The 18079-nt window shown below is 39.2% G+C and overlaps 3 protein-coding genes across 3 annotated transcripts in view; 1 reads left to right on the top strand and 2 right to left on the bottom strand.

Annotated features, from left to right (window-relative positions):
* LOC116219811 (gastrula zinc finger protein XlCGF57.1-like) overlaps positions 1-18079 on the bottom strand; it is a 69513-nt gene that overhangs the window by 16169 nt on the left and 35265 nt on the right. The window lies entirely within an intron of this gene.
* On the top strand, positions 1162-4990 carry LOC105908769 (zinc finger protein 664-like). The gene is made up of 2 exons (XM_031563726.2): positions 1162-1848; positions 3743-4990. Exons 1-2 carry the CDS (start codon positions 1569-1571, stop codon positions 4723-4725), a joined length of 1263 nt encoding a protein of 420 aa, XP_031419586.1. The 5' UTR covers positions 1162-1568; the 3' UTR covers positions 4726-4990.
* LOC116219795 (zinc finger protein 239-like) lies at positions 10836-14436 on the bottom strand. The gene is made up of 2 exons (XM_031563733.1): positions 13736-14436; positions 10836-11937 (listed from the first exon to the last, which is right to left on the bottom strand). Exons 1-2 carry the CDS (start codon positions 13992-13994, stop codon positions 11099-11101), a joined length of 1098 nt encoding a protein of 365 aa, XP_031419593.1. The 5' UTR covers positions 13995-14436; the 3' UTR covers positions 10836-11098.

The raw sequence follows: 18079 nt of genomic DNA, 5'->3' as shown, positions 1-18079 counted from the left end.
CCGGTTATGATTTTTCAAAATAAAAGTCGATTATTAGCCCCGTGTTTCTTAAACTGTCAGAAATATTAATTTCATAGTAACATCAAAATGGGTTAAAAAATGATTCACTGATGTTACAAAAGTATATAGGGAACACTGACTAAACAGGCAATATTGTAAATATTAGTATAGTAAAACACACCACAATCTGCTGATAAAAGGATTATGTCTTCATTAAAGTTGGTTGAACATGTTCAGAACACTGTAAAGAAAGGGTTAAAAGTGTTTAGCAGCAATTACTCTGGTCATTCAGTGTGAAAAAACACTTGACACACAGATCACACAGGTGAAAAAGGATTATCAGGGTATTGCCATGTGACACGTATCACACTTTGCTTATGAAACTAAAGATTGTGTCTCAATGAAAGGGGGGTGGAATATGCTCAAGACATTCCAAACATTAAATACAATTTGTGAAGTAGTTGAGATTTATGTCCCTGAATGCTCCACAATACTTTAAACATAGGCTTACACACAGGTGAAAATGCATTAACTTCAATGGCAGGGCCATATGACACGTATCACACTTTGCTGATGAAACTAAAGATTGTGTCTCAATAAAAGGGGGGTGGTAGGGAGAGAGGAGAGAGGTGTGTAAAGAAGGGAGAGAGTGATGGGGAGAAAGGAGAGAGGTGTGGAGTAGAGAGGTGTGAAAAGAAGGGAGAGAGTGATGGGGAGAAAGGAGAGAGGTGTGGAGTAGAGAGGTGTGAAAAGAAGGGAGAGAGTGACGGGGAGAGAGGAGAGAGGTGTGGGAAGAAGGGAGAGAGTGATGGAGAGAGAGTAGAGAGGTGTGGAGGAGAGAGGTGTGGGAAGAAGGTGTGTCACTCTCTCTCTCTCTCCCTCTCTCTCTCTCTCTCTCTCTCTCTCTCTCTCTCTCCCCACGCTTATTCTCTTACTTTGTGCACCGGTCATATTAGGCACCAATATGCTATGGGGGTTCCCCAGTCAACACAAATTGTGACCCTCAAAATTTGGATGAATGGTCACTACAAAATGTATTGACAGAGAATGACTCACAATATTTATAATGTAGTTTTACTACATTTCTCAGAAACGTGGTGGTAACAAATCGCTGTCTTTTAAATCAAATAGCTTTTCAGTTGTGAAGATGTTTTCTGTTTTAGGCTGGGGACAATTTAGTCTGGAAACCGAGAGAGAGAGAGTGCTGCAGTCACACTCCTGTCCAGACGGTGGCAGTAATGCAAAGTTTTCTGGTTGGTTTACCAACTACCGGAAGTTCACAAGTAAGAACATTAGAGAGGAGTCCACGTGAAAAGTCTACCGTGTTGCTGTTGTTGATTCTGTAAGGGTAATTTCGTCTTCATATTTTGCTGTGATAAACACGGCTTTACGTAAACACTAACCTAACTGATCTTTATATGCTAACTTACTGCAACAATATATAAGTTAATTCCTCCGTGCAAAATGCGAAGAAAACAGAGCTCGAAAGCGAATGTTTTTTTTTTCTTTGGTGTTCCCCTGACTATATCGGGAACTCTGGACGGGATCATCTCTGGTCCTTTGCTAACATGAATCTGGGACTGCCGTTGAGACCTGGCTGTGATGAAACACACCAGGTACCCCTGAGACTGACAGGGAAAGAAGAGGACATAAAAGAAGAGGAATATGGACATATGATTACATGCCAGGATGAAGAAGAAAAGCCCATTGCAGATCTTCACTGTAAAACGGAATTAGACTTCACAGAGTCACTAAGCTCCACTTATAATGAAATACTACAGACAACAGTGGAGGTTAAAGTGAAGAAAGAAGAGGATGAGGAACAACACAACGATTGTCTTCTGGAAAGTAAGTCATTTCAGACTGCATTTCAGAAAGCTGTTTTCAATGGTCAAATAATGACTTCTGGGGGCAGGCAGGCAGGCATTCTTGTAGATTTTTGAGTCAAATCTATTAGTCTGATGTCATCATTAATTGACTAACAGATTTGATGTCTTTGCACCTCCAGGCTTTTGCAACCTTTAGACATTTCAGGAAATGTTTCCTGTGGAGATAGAGAGGTGTATGTGTAACTTGTTTAAGTGCTGCTTCAGTGGGTTTGAAGAGTGTGGGGTGTGAGTAAATAAAAACTGGATAACCATTAGTGAATAGATATTAAAGTAATCATTTTCATTAATTCTAGGCAAATGTTATAGAAAAGTTAGTTACACACAAAAGTGCAATTACAAAATGGTGGCTTATGAAAAATATATATCATTATATATATTTTTTTTCCATAATAATAATACAAATATATAAAAATAACGATTTTAATAATCATGAATAATAATACAAAATATATATAAAAATAATAATAAACATACCCACTTGCATTTTGTGTGATTGAGCTCAGCAGGTGATTTGTGACTGAGAAGATCTAGAGAGTTTGTTTTTTATATTTGTATTATTTATAATTATTGTAGTTGTTATTTTTATTATTATTCAATGTGTATATATATTTGTTTTCAATTATTATTGTTTATATATATATATATATTTCTTCCATTTGGCTGTTAATGACATACTATTGCATCTGATGAACAGATCCATTATCAGAAGCAATAAGTAGGTCATTAACAACTTTGACTAGAACTTCCTCAATGCTGTGGAGCTCTGAAGCCTGACTGGAAGACTGGAAGACTGGTCTGTAATTAGTAATTGGGGCCAAAGCTTGGCTTTTTAAGAGATGGTTAGATGATCGCTGTCTTGATGAGATATTGGAGCATATCCTGACGTCAGTGTTAATTATTATTAGCAATTATTATTATCATTAATCATTATTATTATTAAGTCTCATCAATTAGAGTGTTTTTAAAAGGGTGTTCTAGAGTGTTCTTAAGAGGGTGTTATAGAGTGTTCTTAAGCAGATTCACAGGGACAAGGTCTAATAGGCATGTTGAGGATTTTGATGAGAAAATCAGGGAGGTATATTTTGGGACGTCAGTAGGTGTGAAGGGTTCTGGGAAAACCCCAGGTCACATGGGTGTTTCTGGTGTAGTGTCGGCTGGGAGTGGAAAGAAGGTTGTTAATCTTTTTTTATTGAAAAAGTCGTTACTATTACAGGTTAAAGGGATGGAGTGGATGGCTACATTGTGGCTCTTGGTTAGCCAGGAAATTGTGTTGAAGAGGAAACTTGGATGTTTTTTATTTTTGTGAATTAGCGAGGAATAATAAGTAAAGTGTTACCAAGCTTTTCTTACATTTTTGTAGGAGTTTCTTCTCGGACCGCAGCACCGCCGCTAGTGGGAATGGCAGTTGTGTTTGTGTCCTTCGCACCACCATACCGTCAAACTGATTTTTAAAGATGATACATAAACAGGTCACCTGTGAAAAAACCTAAAAATATCAAATTTCTGCACACAGTTCCTATAAGAAGTGGCAAGACTACAATCAGAGAAGGCTCACAGGAAAATAAGTTTAAATATTTATTGGCTGACAGTTCTCTGTCAATTTTTCAAATGATGTGGTTACTATGCCAAATACTAGCGCACAGTCAGTGTGAGTAAGAAATAGATTTTGTTTTACTAGTGAAGGGGGTTGAAACACAAACATGCTCCCATGCAGAGCCAGGAAAGCAAGTCTAACAACCAATCTAACTCTTCTAGGTGTATCAGAACATCCAAACAATGGAATATTTCCTCATCGGGTAACAATTAATTGATGCATCTAGATGTCATTCTAAATCCATATGAAACTCTTTCAGGTGCATCAGAACGACCAGATGGAACACAACAGAAGCTCCATGGACAAAATGATGAACTCAGCCAGCAACTCAATGGAAGGCCGTACCACTGCACAGTCTGCAGGGAGAGTTTCACGGTCCTCAGAGAACTCGAGGAACACCAGCAAACCCACGCTTCAATCCATCTCAATCCTAAAACGAGTACTGGGGATAAGCTTCATAAATGTGCTCAATGTGGAAAAGCATTTTCATTCGTTTCAGATCTTCAAAGACACATGCGAATACACTTCGGAGAGAAGCTTCATGAATGTACAGAGTGTGGGAAAACATTTGCACACCTTAATACCCTCAACAGACATATGCTAATACACCCTGGAGTAAAGCCTCATGTATGTGCTCAGTGTGGAAAAGCTTTTTCATGCATTTCACGTCTTAAACGACATTTACTAATACACTCTGGAGTAAAGCCTCATGTATGTGCTCAGTGTGGAAAAGCTTTTTCATGCATTTCACGTCTTAAACGACATATGCTAATACACACTGGGGAGAAGCCTCATAAATGTGCTCAGTGTGGAAAAGCATTTTCAAGCATTTCACGTCTTAAACGACATATGCTAATACACACTGGAGAGAAGTCTCATAAATGTGCTCAGTGTGGAAAAGCTTTTTCATTCGTTTCAGATCTTCAAAGACACATACTAATACACACTGGAGAGAAGCCTCATGTATGTGCCCAGTGTGGAAAAGCATTTTCATGCGTTTCAAGTCTGAAACGACATATGCTAATACACTCTGGGGAGAAGAGACTAATACACTCTGGAGTGAAGCCTCATAAATGTGCTCAGTGTGGAAAAGCATTTGCACAGATTTCAGATCTTCAAAGACACATGCGACAACACTCTGGGGAGAGGCCATATGCATGTGTAGAGTGTGGAAAAGCATACACTAGGTCAGCAGGTCTGAAATGCCATCAGCGTTTGCACAGTGAAGAAAAGGCCACGTAAATGCTTGAATTCTGAAGTCTGAAGTTTGCAGTTGTCAATTGCATATGTTGATACTCATGCCAGTGTGGAAAAACTCCTAAACAAGCTGGGTCTTTAAAACATCACCTGATAGTACATGGCAGTGAAGGTCCACATAAATGTACCTGACCTCTTATATGTTTACAATATAACTCTGTGATAAAGCATTGAGATACAGATCAAGCCTTATTGTGCATGAATTGAAAGGTACAACAAAAGTCATATATTTTTCTCTCACACACACACACACACACACACAGGCAGTACACAACAGGCCTCTTAGAACACACGCTCTTCACATACACACACACACACACTTCACATACACACACACACACACACACACACAGGCAGCACAGAATAGGATGTCTCTCTTATTTACACACACACGCACACTCACACACATGCACATCCTCATGCTCACTCACACACACTTTTTTTGTTGTTGTTGTAGTATCATCTCTTATGGTGGAGAAATGATCGTTATTATGTGATGTAAAAATGTATTTGTGTTAAAGTGGAGATGAATTTGTCAGGTTTTGTCTTGACACTGATATAAGAATAAGGAGAAGTTTTTTTATAAGATGTTATTATTATTATAAGTTGTGGGAAATACCATAAGTTTTTTTTTTTTTTCATTTAAAAATCGAAATAACCATTTCTTCTAATTAACTTTGTTTGGCAGATCTTCCAGACTAGATTGTCCACAGCCTACAACTTAAAACAACTTCACAACTAAAAAGCTATTTGATTCAAAAGACAGCGATGTGACTACCACGTTACTGAGAAATGTAGTGCAACTGCATTTCATAAATATTGTAGGTCATGCTATGTCAGCAGATGTTGTAGAGACAGTCAGAGAGAGAGAGAGGGAGAGAGAGAGACAGAGGGAGAGAGAGAGACAGAGGGGGAGAGAGAGACAGACAGAGACAGACAGAGGGAGGGAGAGAGAGAGAGGGGGAGAGAGAGAGACAGAGGGGGAGAGAGTGGGAGAGAGAGACAGACAGAGGGAGGGAGAGAGAGAGAGGGGGAGAGAGAGAGACAGAGACAGACAGAGGGAGGGAGAGAGAGAGAGGGGGAGAGAGAGAGACAGAGGGGGAGAGAGAGACAGACAGAGGGAGGGAGAGAGAGAGAGAGAGGGACGGAAAGGGGGGAGAGAGAGAGGGAGGGAGAGGGGCATGCCTCTGACTCCCAGCATGCACAGCAAGAAGCAACTCACAGTCCAACCCCCCATGTGACATATTTTTTGCCTCTAAAAGATTCCCAAACTTGAGAGATACGCTGGTGAGAGCAGACTCGTATACTCCGCCAAACAATTGGCTTACAAATCTTGATCCTGGCAATTTCCCCTGCAGGGGTTGCGTATATTGTAATGCAATGATCAAGGGTAATTCCTTTCTACACCCGCAGACTGGCAAGTCATTCTCCGTGAGGGGGAGAATCACTTGCCGCACAACACGTCGTATACCTACTGAAATGCCCATGCAGATTTTGTTATGTTGGAAAAACAAAAAGAGAATTAAGACTAAGAATAAATTAACCCAAAAGTAATATACGTAATCACGACATTAAGTCATCTGTAGCAAGACATTTTAATGAATCTGGGCACGACGTCTGCACCTTGAAATTTCATAGAGGCAGTGAAGGCTCTTAAACGGGGTGGTGACAGAGAGCGCTATCTCCTTCAGCGGGAGGCCTACTGGATCTTTATGCTTCAAACAGTACACCCTAATGGTTTGAATGAAGAGCTAGTTTTGAGCTGCTTTTTATGATCTCTCTGTGTAAAGATGTATTCACTGGGTTGTGCACATGAGTTGTGTGGAGCATATTGCTTATTGATGTATTAGGATGCTATAGGAGAGGGGCTGAAGTGGGTGTTGCATTACCGCCTCAATCATTCTGTTTGCATTTTTGTATTTTTGTTTAGCCTACTTGACTTTGTCAATTTTGTATTATTATTATTATGTTTTCTATATTTATTTCAGGCTGTTGAGTTTGGCAACTGTTTGATATGATTTTCTTGTTTATTTATTGTTTAACATGTTGTGAATCTGTGCACCCTTAGGTGCAGCTCACCTGTTGGTGTCATGTGATTCACTTGTAACCCTTGACCCTTAACCCCTTTATGATAAAAAGCATCCATTTTGGTGTTCACGCTACACACTGACGATGGCTTAGGCCGAAACGCGCCTGTGGATAAACTGGTCAAAATAAATAAGCAATGAGACAAGCTTGAGAGTGCGGTTTTTTTCTACTTTAAGTGACATATTTAATACCTGCAGTACCTGTAGATTGCCTGTAGAAGTCCCACCACATCAACACATGATGCAATAAGCTATGTTCATGTCTTTAAATCAGGGGTTCTCAAACTTTATGGGGCCAGGGACCCCTCAAAGGGCAGAAAATGTTCCGAGGACCCCCTCATAATCGCATCCCAAATTAAACCATATAGGCTTAAACCATATACCTATTTGTAATGTTATATGCTTTTGGACTCTTTTGCTCTAAAATCATATAGTACTAATTTCACAAGAGTTTTAGATAGTCCTTTTATACATTTGGCATTACTTGACAGTATGTAGGATAGTTTTTTAAATTATCTTTTTGTAAAATGTGCTTAGAAGCTTAATAATGTTTACCTTACATAAAAACTAGGGCTGTCAATAGATTAAAAAAAATAACTAATTAATCTCACATTTTGAAATTCATTAATCTAGATTAATCGCGATTAAAAATGTATTTTTTTTTTTTTACTTCCAATGAAAAATATCTCAATTTCCATACATTGTCAATCAAATGAGCTGTGACACCCAGGTAATTGTCATTGCTGACTGATGTCCAGTGGTCATCAGTAAGGGTGACGGTGGCAGCTTGCTCGAGGAGCTGAATTTTTCTGTCGGGTGCTTTGCATTAAGGTGATAGCTAAATTCAATTTGACAAATGCTACATACAACTTTAGTTTTGTTGATTGTTCCGTAATTTTGCCTATTAAACAGAAACTTTCCGCCCAACAATCCCTCAGCTCTCTCCATCTTCAACTACCGCAGTGGTTCTCAAACTTTTTCTGTCATTCCCCACTTTGAACAAGGGGGGCTATTGGTAGGCCAAGCCCCCTACTTACATTGCCCTAGGGGACACAGGTTCAAGTCTGGCCTGATGTCATTTCCCAATCCTCTTCGCATCGCTTCCTGTCATAACTTCATAACTATCCAAATAAAGGCATTACAAATTAAAATATTTTTTTTTTTTTTTAAGTTGCGTTAATTGTGTTAAAATATTTTATCGCATAGATTAACGCGTTAACGCTGACAGCCCTAATAAAAACATATTGTTGGAAAAAATGTTTTTTATCAAAGCAGATTGTAGGGTTTTACACGTATAGCGTTTTCTTTCTGGAGTTTAATTTTGACAATGAACTGGGCTACGTTCTTGCAGCCAAATTGTAAGCTAGATCAACGTCTTAAACGAGAATAAATGCAATAGTGCCATCCGATATGCCTTCGGCTAACCTATCTTTAAAAAAGGGCCTTCTGCAACGATAAACACGACCCGTACTGATGGAAGATTAAATGCATCACTTGCAGATTATGGCAGGTAACATTACTAGCGTGAAAAATGTGGTTTAGTTACGTTAACCACTCTGCATTATGATCATTGTACTACGTGTTAAAAAGGCCACCAGTTGCATCCAGCTGGGCACCCCACTGTGCAGGCCACTCACGGGACCTGGGGTCCATAGAGAGGTCATCCTATCAGTTGATCCCAGAGTTCCGTGGGGCTCGTGCACAGTGGAAATTTACGGACCTTTTGGCCACCCCAAGCCGGTTTCAAGACAGTTGTATAAGAACTACCCTCCTCATGGCCATTTTGTGGGTCAAGTAAGCAGTTGGAGTTGGAGAGGAGCATCAGCCATCGGAAGTTCATCAGTTCAATTCAGAGACATTCGCGATCATTCTTGCCGTGCGTCATTGAGAATGTGAGTGTTGTTATATGTGTCATCTGTATAATTTGTATTTCACTTGTTACTGTCACTTCAATCAGTAACTGTTATTACGGGATAAATGGAATGTTCACCGTTACGCGGCACGGTGTGAAAGGAACATATCCGCAGTTAATCATAGCCGTAATATTCATAGTGTATATACTGTTTCATCTCTATCTTATTTAATTGTTAATATTTGTGTATATTTGTTATATATTATTTCCATAGAAACCACGGATAACTCGATCACCGTTCAAACACGGATCATTGTTCATTTCACGGTTCAAACACGGATTCTATCAGTCAATCACTGTTCATTTCACGGTTCACGGATTCATGTGTGAATACGAGTCCTTTACACGGATATTCGTATTCACCGTTCATCTTCAGTCATTCATGTTCATCCTGCCATTCGAGGCTTGAGTGTGTGTTTTCACTAAACATCAGTTCTTACATCATCATTGGGACTTGACATCCATTCATGTTCTGACCGGACAAACCTGTGGCGATTGTCACCTATTCCAAGTACACCAGCATACAGTCGTTTTTGGGTTTCATTCATTCAAATATCCCCCTATTTTATACTACGCGTCGTCAAAATTCTGTGCTGGGGAAAATCGCTTGTTGCTAAACTAGGAAAAGGGACACTCACCAGGTGCTGGACACAGGAAGGGTAAGGGGACACTCACCAGGTGCTGGACACAGGAAGGGTTAGGGGACACTCACCAGGTGCTGGACACAGGAAGGGTAAGGGGACACTCACCAGGTGCTGGACACAGGAAGGGTAAGGGGAAACTGCACTTGCTCCAAAAATGATGCAGAGGAAGTTTAGGATTGGTCAGATAGCTGATATATTTAATAATGATGACTTGAGGGCCGAAATGTTGCAAATTTAACATTTTTGCAGTGAAAGCACAATGTGGATATTCAACTTTGAAAAAAAAATATTTCAGTACAACATGTCCATGTGTCTGATGGTAAGTAACCTTCATCTTGAAGATTTCAATTAAATGAACCGTCACCCTGTGCTAATTACGAAGATGTCCATCATATGAACCTTCACCCTGTGCTAACTATGGTGATGTCAATCATATTAACCTTCACCCTGTGCTAACTATGGCGATGTCAATCATATTAACCTTCACCCTGTGCTAACTACGGAGATGTCAGTCAAATAAACCGTCATCAGCCAGGTATACATTTACATTTAGTCATTTAGCAGACGCTTTTGTCCAAAGCGACGTACAAGGGAGAGAACAGTCAAGCTAAGAGCAATAAAAAAACATGGTGTAACAATAAATACTACTTTACATGAGAATTAGAATTAGGTAAACCCCACCTGTACAGGAAGTTGTTTGGAATAAACGTTTCTGATAATAACAGAGGTAATGTGAATGAATGTAGAATATTTGTGTTGCCCTACAATTTCACTACAAGGTGATAATAGAGTAAAATAAACAAATGCTTGGTTTCTTTACATTAAACTTCATTCTGTATCTTTAATGGCAGGAAGGTGTACATAACATGCATCGACAGTGTAGAGAAAAACATAACAGTGACTGTGTTATTCACTCATTTAGCAAAAAGACATTTTAGAGAAAAACATAACGGTGAGCTGTGGTATATCACTCATTAAGCAAAAAGACATTTTTACTTCACAGAATAATGACAAATAAAAACATAACGGTGTGCTGTGTTAATCACTCAATAAGCAAAAAGACATTTTTACTTCACAGAATAATGACAAACAAAAACATAACGGTGTGCTGTGTTATATCACTCAATGCCCCTGTCATACCTCTGCAGATGAGGGCAAACAGACAGAAGAAAACTAATAAAACAGACAAACAAAGGAATGTAAGTGTGTGTGTGTGTGTCCAAATATTTTCTTTTCATGGGATTCTTTTCTGATCAATAAGGATTGATTTGCTTGCATCTTTCCCACACTTGTGTGTGTGTGTGTGTGTTTGAATAAGAAGCCTGTTCTGTGCTGCCTGTGTGAGTGTGTGTGAGCATGAGGATGTGTGTGAGTGTGCACATGTGTGTGTGTGTGTGTGTGGTTGTAAATAAGAGGCCTGTTCTCTGCTGCCTTTGTGTGTGTGTGTGTGTGTGTGTGTGTGTGTGTGTGTGTGTGCATGAGAAAATATATGAGTGCTTTCTTGTACATTTCAATTAATGCACAATAAGGCTTGATCTGTATTGCATTTATGTGGCCTTTTCTTCACTGTGCAGACGCTGATGGCATTTCAGACTTGATGACCTAGTGTATGCTTTTCCACACTCTACACATGCATATGGCTTCTCCCCAGTGTGTGTTCGCATGTGGACGTTAAGTTGTGAGGAGGATGTAAAGGATTTTCCACCCTGGGCACATTAATGAAGCTTCTCCCCAGTGTGTTGTCGCATGTGGATGTTAAGTTGTGAGTAGGTTGTGAAGGCTTTTCCACACTGGGCACATGTATAAGGCTTTTCCCCAGTGTGTATAAGCATATGTGTTTTAAGATTTGAAACTTGTGAAAATGCTTTTCCACACTGGGCACATTTATAAGGCTTCTCCCTAGTGTGTATTAGCATATGTATTTTAAGAACTGAAACGTGCGAAAACGCTTTTCCACACTGGGCACATACATGAAGCTTCTGCCCAGTGTGTATTACTCTATGCCTTTGAAGATTTGAGGAACATGTAAATGCTTTTCCACACTGGGCACACTTATGAGGCTTCTCTCCAGTGTGTGTTAGCATATGTGTTTTAAGATTTGAAACGTGCGAAAATGCTTTTCCACAATGGGCACATTCATAAGACTTCTCCCTAGTGTGTATTAGCATATGTATTTTAAGGTTTGAAACTTGTGAAAATGCTTTTCCACACTGGGTACATTTATGGGGCTTCACTCCAGTGTGTATTAGCATATGTGTTTTAAGATATGAAAAGCGTGAAAATGCTTTTCCACACTGGGCACATTTAGGAGGCTTCACTCCAGTGTGTATTCGCATGTGGACGTTAAGACCTGAAACGCGTGAAAATGCTTTTCCACACTGGGCACATTTATGAGGAAGAGTGTGTGTTTGCTGGTGTTCCTCAAGTTCTCTCAGGACCGTGAAGCTTTTCCTGCAGACTGTGCAGTGGTACGGCCTTCCATTGAGTTGCTGGTTGAGTTCATCATTCTGTCCATGGATCTTATATTGTGTTCCATCTGGATGTTCTGATGAACCTGAAAGAGTTCCATATGGATTTAGAATGACAGACATATGTTCTAGATGCAGCAATTCATTGTACCCTGATAAGGAAATATTCAATTCCAAATACAGATCAAAACAAATGGTTGAGTATATATATATATATATATATATATATACAAAAATTTGCATGTGTATGTTTACCTTAATGCAGTGTTTCTTAAACTTTTTCAGACCAAGGACCACTTAGCCAATAAAAAAAAACTCGCGGATCATCTATCTAAATAGTATGTCCCCGGAACAACAGGCCTCCTACCTACGTAGACCTGGCGCCAGACAATTGTTAGCAGCACGTGAGACCACGGGACCACACTTTGAGAACGACTGCCTTAATGCATCAGTCATAGGCCTTGATGTCATCCCCAAATCATGACATGCATTGGCTCATCATAATAATCATATTACAATAAACATTTTTTACTGTTCTTATTTAATCTGAACCACAATGTGCAGCACAATAATATTGCATGCTGTTATACTATGTCTATATATATACAGTACACACCTTAAGATATATACCTTACATATCTAATGCTTTAGAGTCGTCCACCGGAATATTGTTGCCCAACAGTGTGAGCATCAATACATTTGGTGGACATTTAAGTTCATGTGGAGTTTTAAACTTCAATGAAATGATGTTGATAAATGTTAATAAAGAAGAGCTTGAGGACCCAATATTTCAGTGAGGGATCATATTGAGAAATGTGAAAATGTGTTCAGGGTGAAGAACCACTTTAAGGAAAATGTCGGCAGTTTTGACCAGCGAATAATCGAATGATAACAGTCTCTTGGTAGCTTGTTTATATGTATATAAATATATTCATAATTAACTTTTTTTATTTATTTCATCATTGCAGTTATGACCGCTGAAAGGTGACATTGTATCTTTGTTCATTTGGACGACTGCAACAAGAATGACAATATGCACGACATTGTGTGATTTTAATTAACAGTCTCTTGGAAGCTTATTTATATTTATTATTATTAATCTAATTATTTTTGAGATTAAATTAAAACATTTTTTTAATCACTGTAGGGAAATAGACCTCACCAGCTCTTTGAATGGCTTATTATAGACCCATGACCAAATACATACACACGCACACACACATACATATACAAACACTAACACGACTACTAATTAAATTACACGCACACACACACACACACACACACACACACACACACACACACACACACACACACACACACACACACACACACACACACACACACATGACCACAAATAATACACAGACACATAAACACACACACACGACTACAAATACACAAACACACATACACACACACACCACAAATACAAGCTGGGGTTTAGTATCAGGCCAAATCATTAGTCCTATTCATCATAAAGGGCCACCCTTAGATACCCCTTTGTCATCCTGGGCCACCCCTAGATACCCCTTTGCCACCCCTGCAATTACCATAATTCATTAGATGGTTGGTTTGGTTTGGGTTAAGTAGTGTTGGGCAACAACCTGAGCACTTCATTCAACAGCCATATCTGCCCACCACTTATCCATCAACAAAGCCAGATCAATACGTGATTTTAACAGGTCACATTTTTTTAGAAAAATCAATCTATATTGCTTTTAACGCCTGGAAATTGAAAGGTATCAGACGAAAATATTTGAGAACACTCAAAGGATGCCAGCACACTGACAGAATGTTGTAGGTCTCAATACACATCACAATACATGATCATCAGTTGACAAATGAACAAAGCTCTTAGTGCATCAGTCAGAAATTACTTACTTTCCAGAAGACAATCGTTGTGTTCTTGCTCATCCTCTTCTTTCTTCACTTTAACCTCCACTGTTGTCTGTAGTATTTCATTATACGTGGAGCTTAGTGACTCTGTGAAGTCTGATTCCGTTTTACAGTGAAGATCTGCAATGGGCCTTTCTTCTTCGTCTTCCCATGTAATCATTTGTCCATATTCCTCTTCTTTTATGTCCTCTTCTTTCACTGTCAGTCTCAGGGGTACCTGGTGTGTCGGCAGTCCAAGATTCATGTTAGCAACCAAAAAGAGATTATCTCGTCCAGAGCTTAGTATATGGCCAGGGAAGCCCGTCCTCTCACTCCCGATTTAACTCAACACAAAGACAAATATAATCACTTTCAAGCTTTGTTTTCATCGTCTAATTGGAACTTTGCATTTCGCACGGAGTAACTCACGGTCTCCGCATCTTCCACTTCCCTAGTGCGGATGCATTCGAGTAGGCTAACGTAGGGTTCTAACGAAGCAGGCTATTATGGAACTTATGACGTTTTCTTAGACGTTATGATACTATGACTTAAAACGTCCCTCGTATACATTTACACACAGAAATCTGATATTTTGTTGTTTATGTCTGATAGGACGTCAAACAGTGTTTATCACAGCAATGTCGACTAAACTCTGCCTTTTCTGAATCAGCCGCAACTTTTCCGTGCACGCCTGTGAAATCTTCTTACTTGCGAACTCCTAGTGTTTGACAAACCAACCATAAAACTCTGCAGTACTGCCACCATCTGGACTGGAGTCTGACAGCAGGACTCTGGCGCTTGCCTTCTAGTTTGGGTTGTGTTGTTCCAAAGCTATCACAGTGGTAATACAGATTTAATTGTCCCAATTTATTTTGTCTTTTAGATCTTCCAAAATAAATATTAGTATTAAAAAAACAGTTGCATTGAAAATAATAAAAAATACATTACAGCACAATCTATTATATGCATATGCATATATACATGCTACAGTTTTGAATTGAAGCATAGAATTATAGGTCTAATGTAATATACCTATAATCAAGAAGCTGAAAAGCCAAGTTGGGATCAGCAGATGGACACAGGAAGGATATCCACATACTGCAGTTTTGCTCCAAAAAATAACATATCAAATATATTTATATGGAGATTAAGTTTAAGACTGATCAGAGAGCTGATATACTATATGTCATGATGACTTGATATATAATAATATAATATATAAATATATCCACACACTGCATTCCTGCTCCAAAAATAATATATAAATAGATTTCATGTTGATGGAGATGAAGTGTAAGATTGGTCAGATAGCTGATATATTGAATGATGATGACTTGAGGGCAAGAATGTTACTTATGCAACATTTTTGCAGTGACATTCTGTGTGTGTCATGGTAATGAACCACAGTGGCAACTATGGAGAGGTCAATCAAATTAACCTTTACCCTGTGGTAACTATGGAGAGGTCAATCAAATGAACCTTCACCCTGTGGTAACTATGGAGAGGTCAATCAAATGAAACTTCACCCTGTGGTAACTATGGAAAGGTCAATCAAATGAAACTTCACCCTGTGGCAACTTTGGAGATCTCAATTAAATGAACCTTCACCCTGTGGTAACTATGGAGATGTCAATCAAATGAACCTTCACCCTGTGGTAACTATGGAGATGTCAATAAAAAAAAACCTGTATTTCCTTTGTGGTGTTTGAAGCTAAACTGGTACTATATGGTGGGAACAACATGGGTTTGTGGTGTGTGTAGCTAAACTGGTCCTATATGGTGGGGACAAAATGGGTTTGGTCTCCAGAATGCGCGTCAACAAAGGTGTCTTCTAATGAAACAGAGGCAATGTCAATATAGAGTAAAATATCTGTCTTAGTCCTCTGGTACCTATGGACACGTGCCAATGACCAAAGGTATACTCTACCTGTACAGGAAGTGGTTTGGGGTCAAAGGTATACTCTACCTGTACAGGAAGTGGCTTGGGGTCAAAGGTTTACTCTACCTGTACAGGAAGTGGTTTGGGGTCAAAGGTATACTCTATCTGTACAGGAAATGTAAATTATCTTTTGGAAAATGTGCTGAGAAGCTAAATAATGTTTACCTTACATAAAAACCAAATATTGATGGAATACATTTTTTTATCAAAGCAGATTGTAGGGTTTTTCAATACAACTCAGATTGTAGGGTTTTCCAACTGAGATGATTCTGAAGATTTATTTTTAACAAAGACATTAACAAACATGAAATATCCACCTAATGTTATCAAAAACTGGTATCCCCGACTGACACTCCGTACAAATCTCTGTACAAAAAATATGATAAACTCTTTTCAGTGGTGGTGTTGTATGTGTGTGTGTGTCATCAATGAGAAGGGTGTTCCTGTCTCTCAGCACATAGTTTGTCCAGTGCAGTTTATTTACCCGGTCTTGTTGTCACTGAACGATGGCAACCTTTGGAAGCCAGATATCTGCAGTTGTTTTATGGCTGATGTGATGAGCACTTGTCTGTATTAGCGTTGTCACGAACACTTAACAAATGGCATTCATATTAGTATTAGCCTCCAGCAAGATACTAATGAAAACAACATGGTGACATCACTGCATTGATTATACACGTATGGCGTTTTCTTTCTAGAGGTTCATTTTGACAATGAACTGGGCTACGTTCTTGAAGCCAAATTGAAAGCTAGATCAACGTCTTAAACGAGAATAACATCCGATATGCCTTCGGCTAACCAATCTTTTAAAAAGGGCCTTCTGCAACGATAAACACGACCCGTACTGCTGGAAGATTAAATGCATCACTTGCAGAATATGGCAGTTAACATTACTAGCGTGAAAAGTGCGATTTAGTTACGTTAACCACACTTCATCATGATCATTGTACTACGCATAGTCAACATTCTGTGATGGGGAAAATCGCTTGTCGCTAAACTAGGCTAAGGCTACTGGTGTTAGGCTGTATATGGGTGAACTTGGGGGTGTTCATGTTTATAATCACATTTGCTAACCTGTCGTTCTTTGAACTCTCTGAAAAGTTCGCGGTGTCTGTCTGAGAGGTCCTTAGCCATATTTGACGTGTTACCTCCCTTTGCCTTTCCCTTTAAAGCAGAGGTCGCCAACCTGTCGATCGCGATCGACGTGTCGATCTCGAAGACCTTCCCTGTCGATCTCCAAATTATTATTTTTTTTAAATACAGAAAAAAAAAAAAAAAACATTGAACATTTTCTGAAGTGTCTTCCGAAATGTTTTCTAACGGTCTTCGGAAGACCAACGTCAGAAAAGATCTCCGCCTGATTCATGAACGCCAGCTATTTAAATCCGAGGATGTCCGTAGAGTTGATATGAACGTAATCACCAACGATTTCTCACAAATTCAGGCCTTCCCACTAAATTCCCCTTCTAAAGCAGCCTGCACACTGCCCTGACAAACGCCAACATTCTCCAACAAACGCCAACAAACACCAACAGTTGGGTCAGTGTGCGCCAGCAGTTGGTGTTTGTTGGTCATTGTCGGGTACTGTCGGAAGAGTTCAACATGTTCAGTCGGATTGGGTAAAGTTGCAGAATGTCTGAGCAATGTAGAGAGATTTCCAACATTCTGACAGCTCGTCTGACAGCTCGCAACTAGGCTCAACTCGCGTGCATAAAATCCTCGAGCTCTCTTGGTTGTCGTTGTTATCTTGGTTATCGGCCAGTTTCTTAAATAAACCGATATCCTAAGTCTATTTATAGATTAACGTTATGTATTAGCTTACCCAAATGAACGGTTTTCGAGACAGATATTTGTCTATTTTAACTTCTACGACTCGTTTAACACTGCAACGTGTTTCTTAATATTAATGTTAAAGGTGACGTTACATGAGTACGTTTGCGCTTATGTTAGTTATCGGCCACTCCCACTTCATTCCAATTACCGTGTTGGTTTTCGAAATATTAATATGCACGCTGTCGTATTAAAAGTTTTGGCACCCTCTGAGGCTGCATGATAATTTACTCTGTCTTCACCAAAAAAAAATCACAGTGGGATATTATTCATTTTCTATTTAACACTGAGTACTGGGGTGTTTTCCAGACAAAGATATTTAGTGTAGCAGTATTTGAAATGAAATCAAATGTGAAAAATAGGCTCTGCAAATATTTAGGCACCCTAATAATTTTCATGATTTGAATACCTGTAACTACTCAATACTGAATAATTGCAACACATAATTAGTCTGATTAGCTTGTTAAGCCTTCAATTCCATAGAAAGGTGCATTCAATCATTAGAAAAACTATCTAAGGTAGCCAATTGCAAGATGTGCTTCTCCTTGATTCTCCTCTGAAGAGTGGCAACATGGGGGCCT

The sequence above is a fragment of the Clupea harengus genome, chromosome 26 (genome assembly GCF_900700415.2).
Source record: "Clupea harengus chromosome 26, Ch_v2.0.2, whole genome shotgun sequence".
In the NCBI taxonomy this organism is placed as follows: Eukaryota; Metazoa; Chordata; class Actinopteri; order Clupeiformes; family Clupeidae; genus Clupea; species Clupea harengus.
This window is presented reverse-complemented; position numbering and strand designations above follow the sequence as displayed.

What these genes read in the sequence shown, in the direction of transcription:
- LOC105908769 (XM_031563726.2), top strand. Translation starts at nt 1,569, where the DNA reads ATGAATCTGGGACTGCCGTTGAGACCTGGCTGTGATGAAACACACCAG. An exon ending in CAACGATTGTCTTCTGGAAA is followed by an intron (nt 1,849 to 3,742) that starts GTAAGTCATTTC and finishes AAACTCTTTCAG; the next exon opens with GTGCATCAGAACGACCAGAT.
- LOC116219795 (XM_031563733.1), bottom strand. Translation starts at nt 13,994, where the DNA reads ATGAATCTTGGACTGCCGACACACCAGGTACCCCTGAGACTGACAGTG. An exon ending in CAACGATTGTCTTCTGGAAA is followed by an intron (nt 11,938 to 13,735) that starts GTAAGTAATTTC and finishes GAACTCTTTCAG; the next exon opens with GTTCATCAGAACATCCAGAT.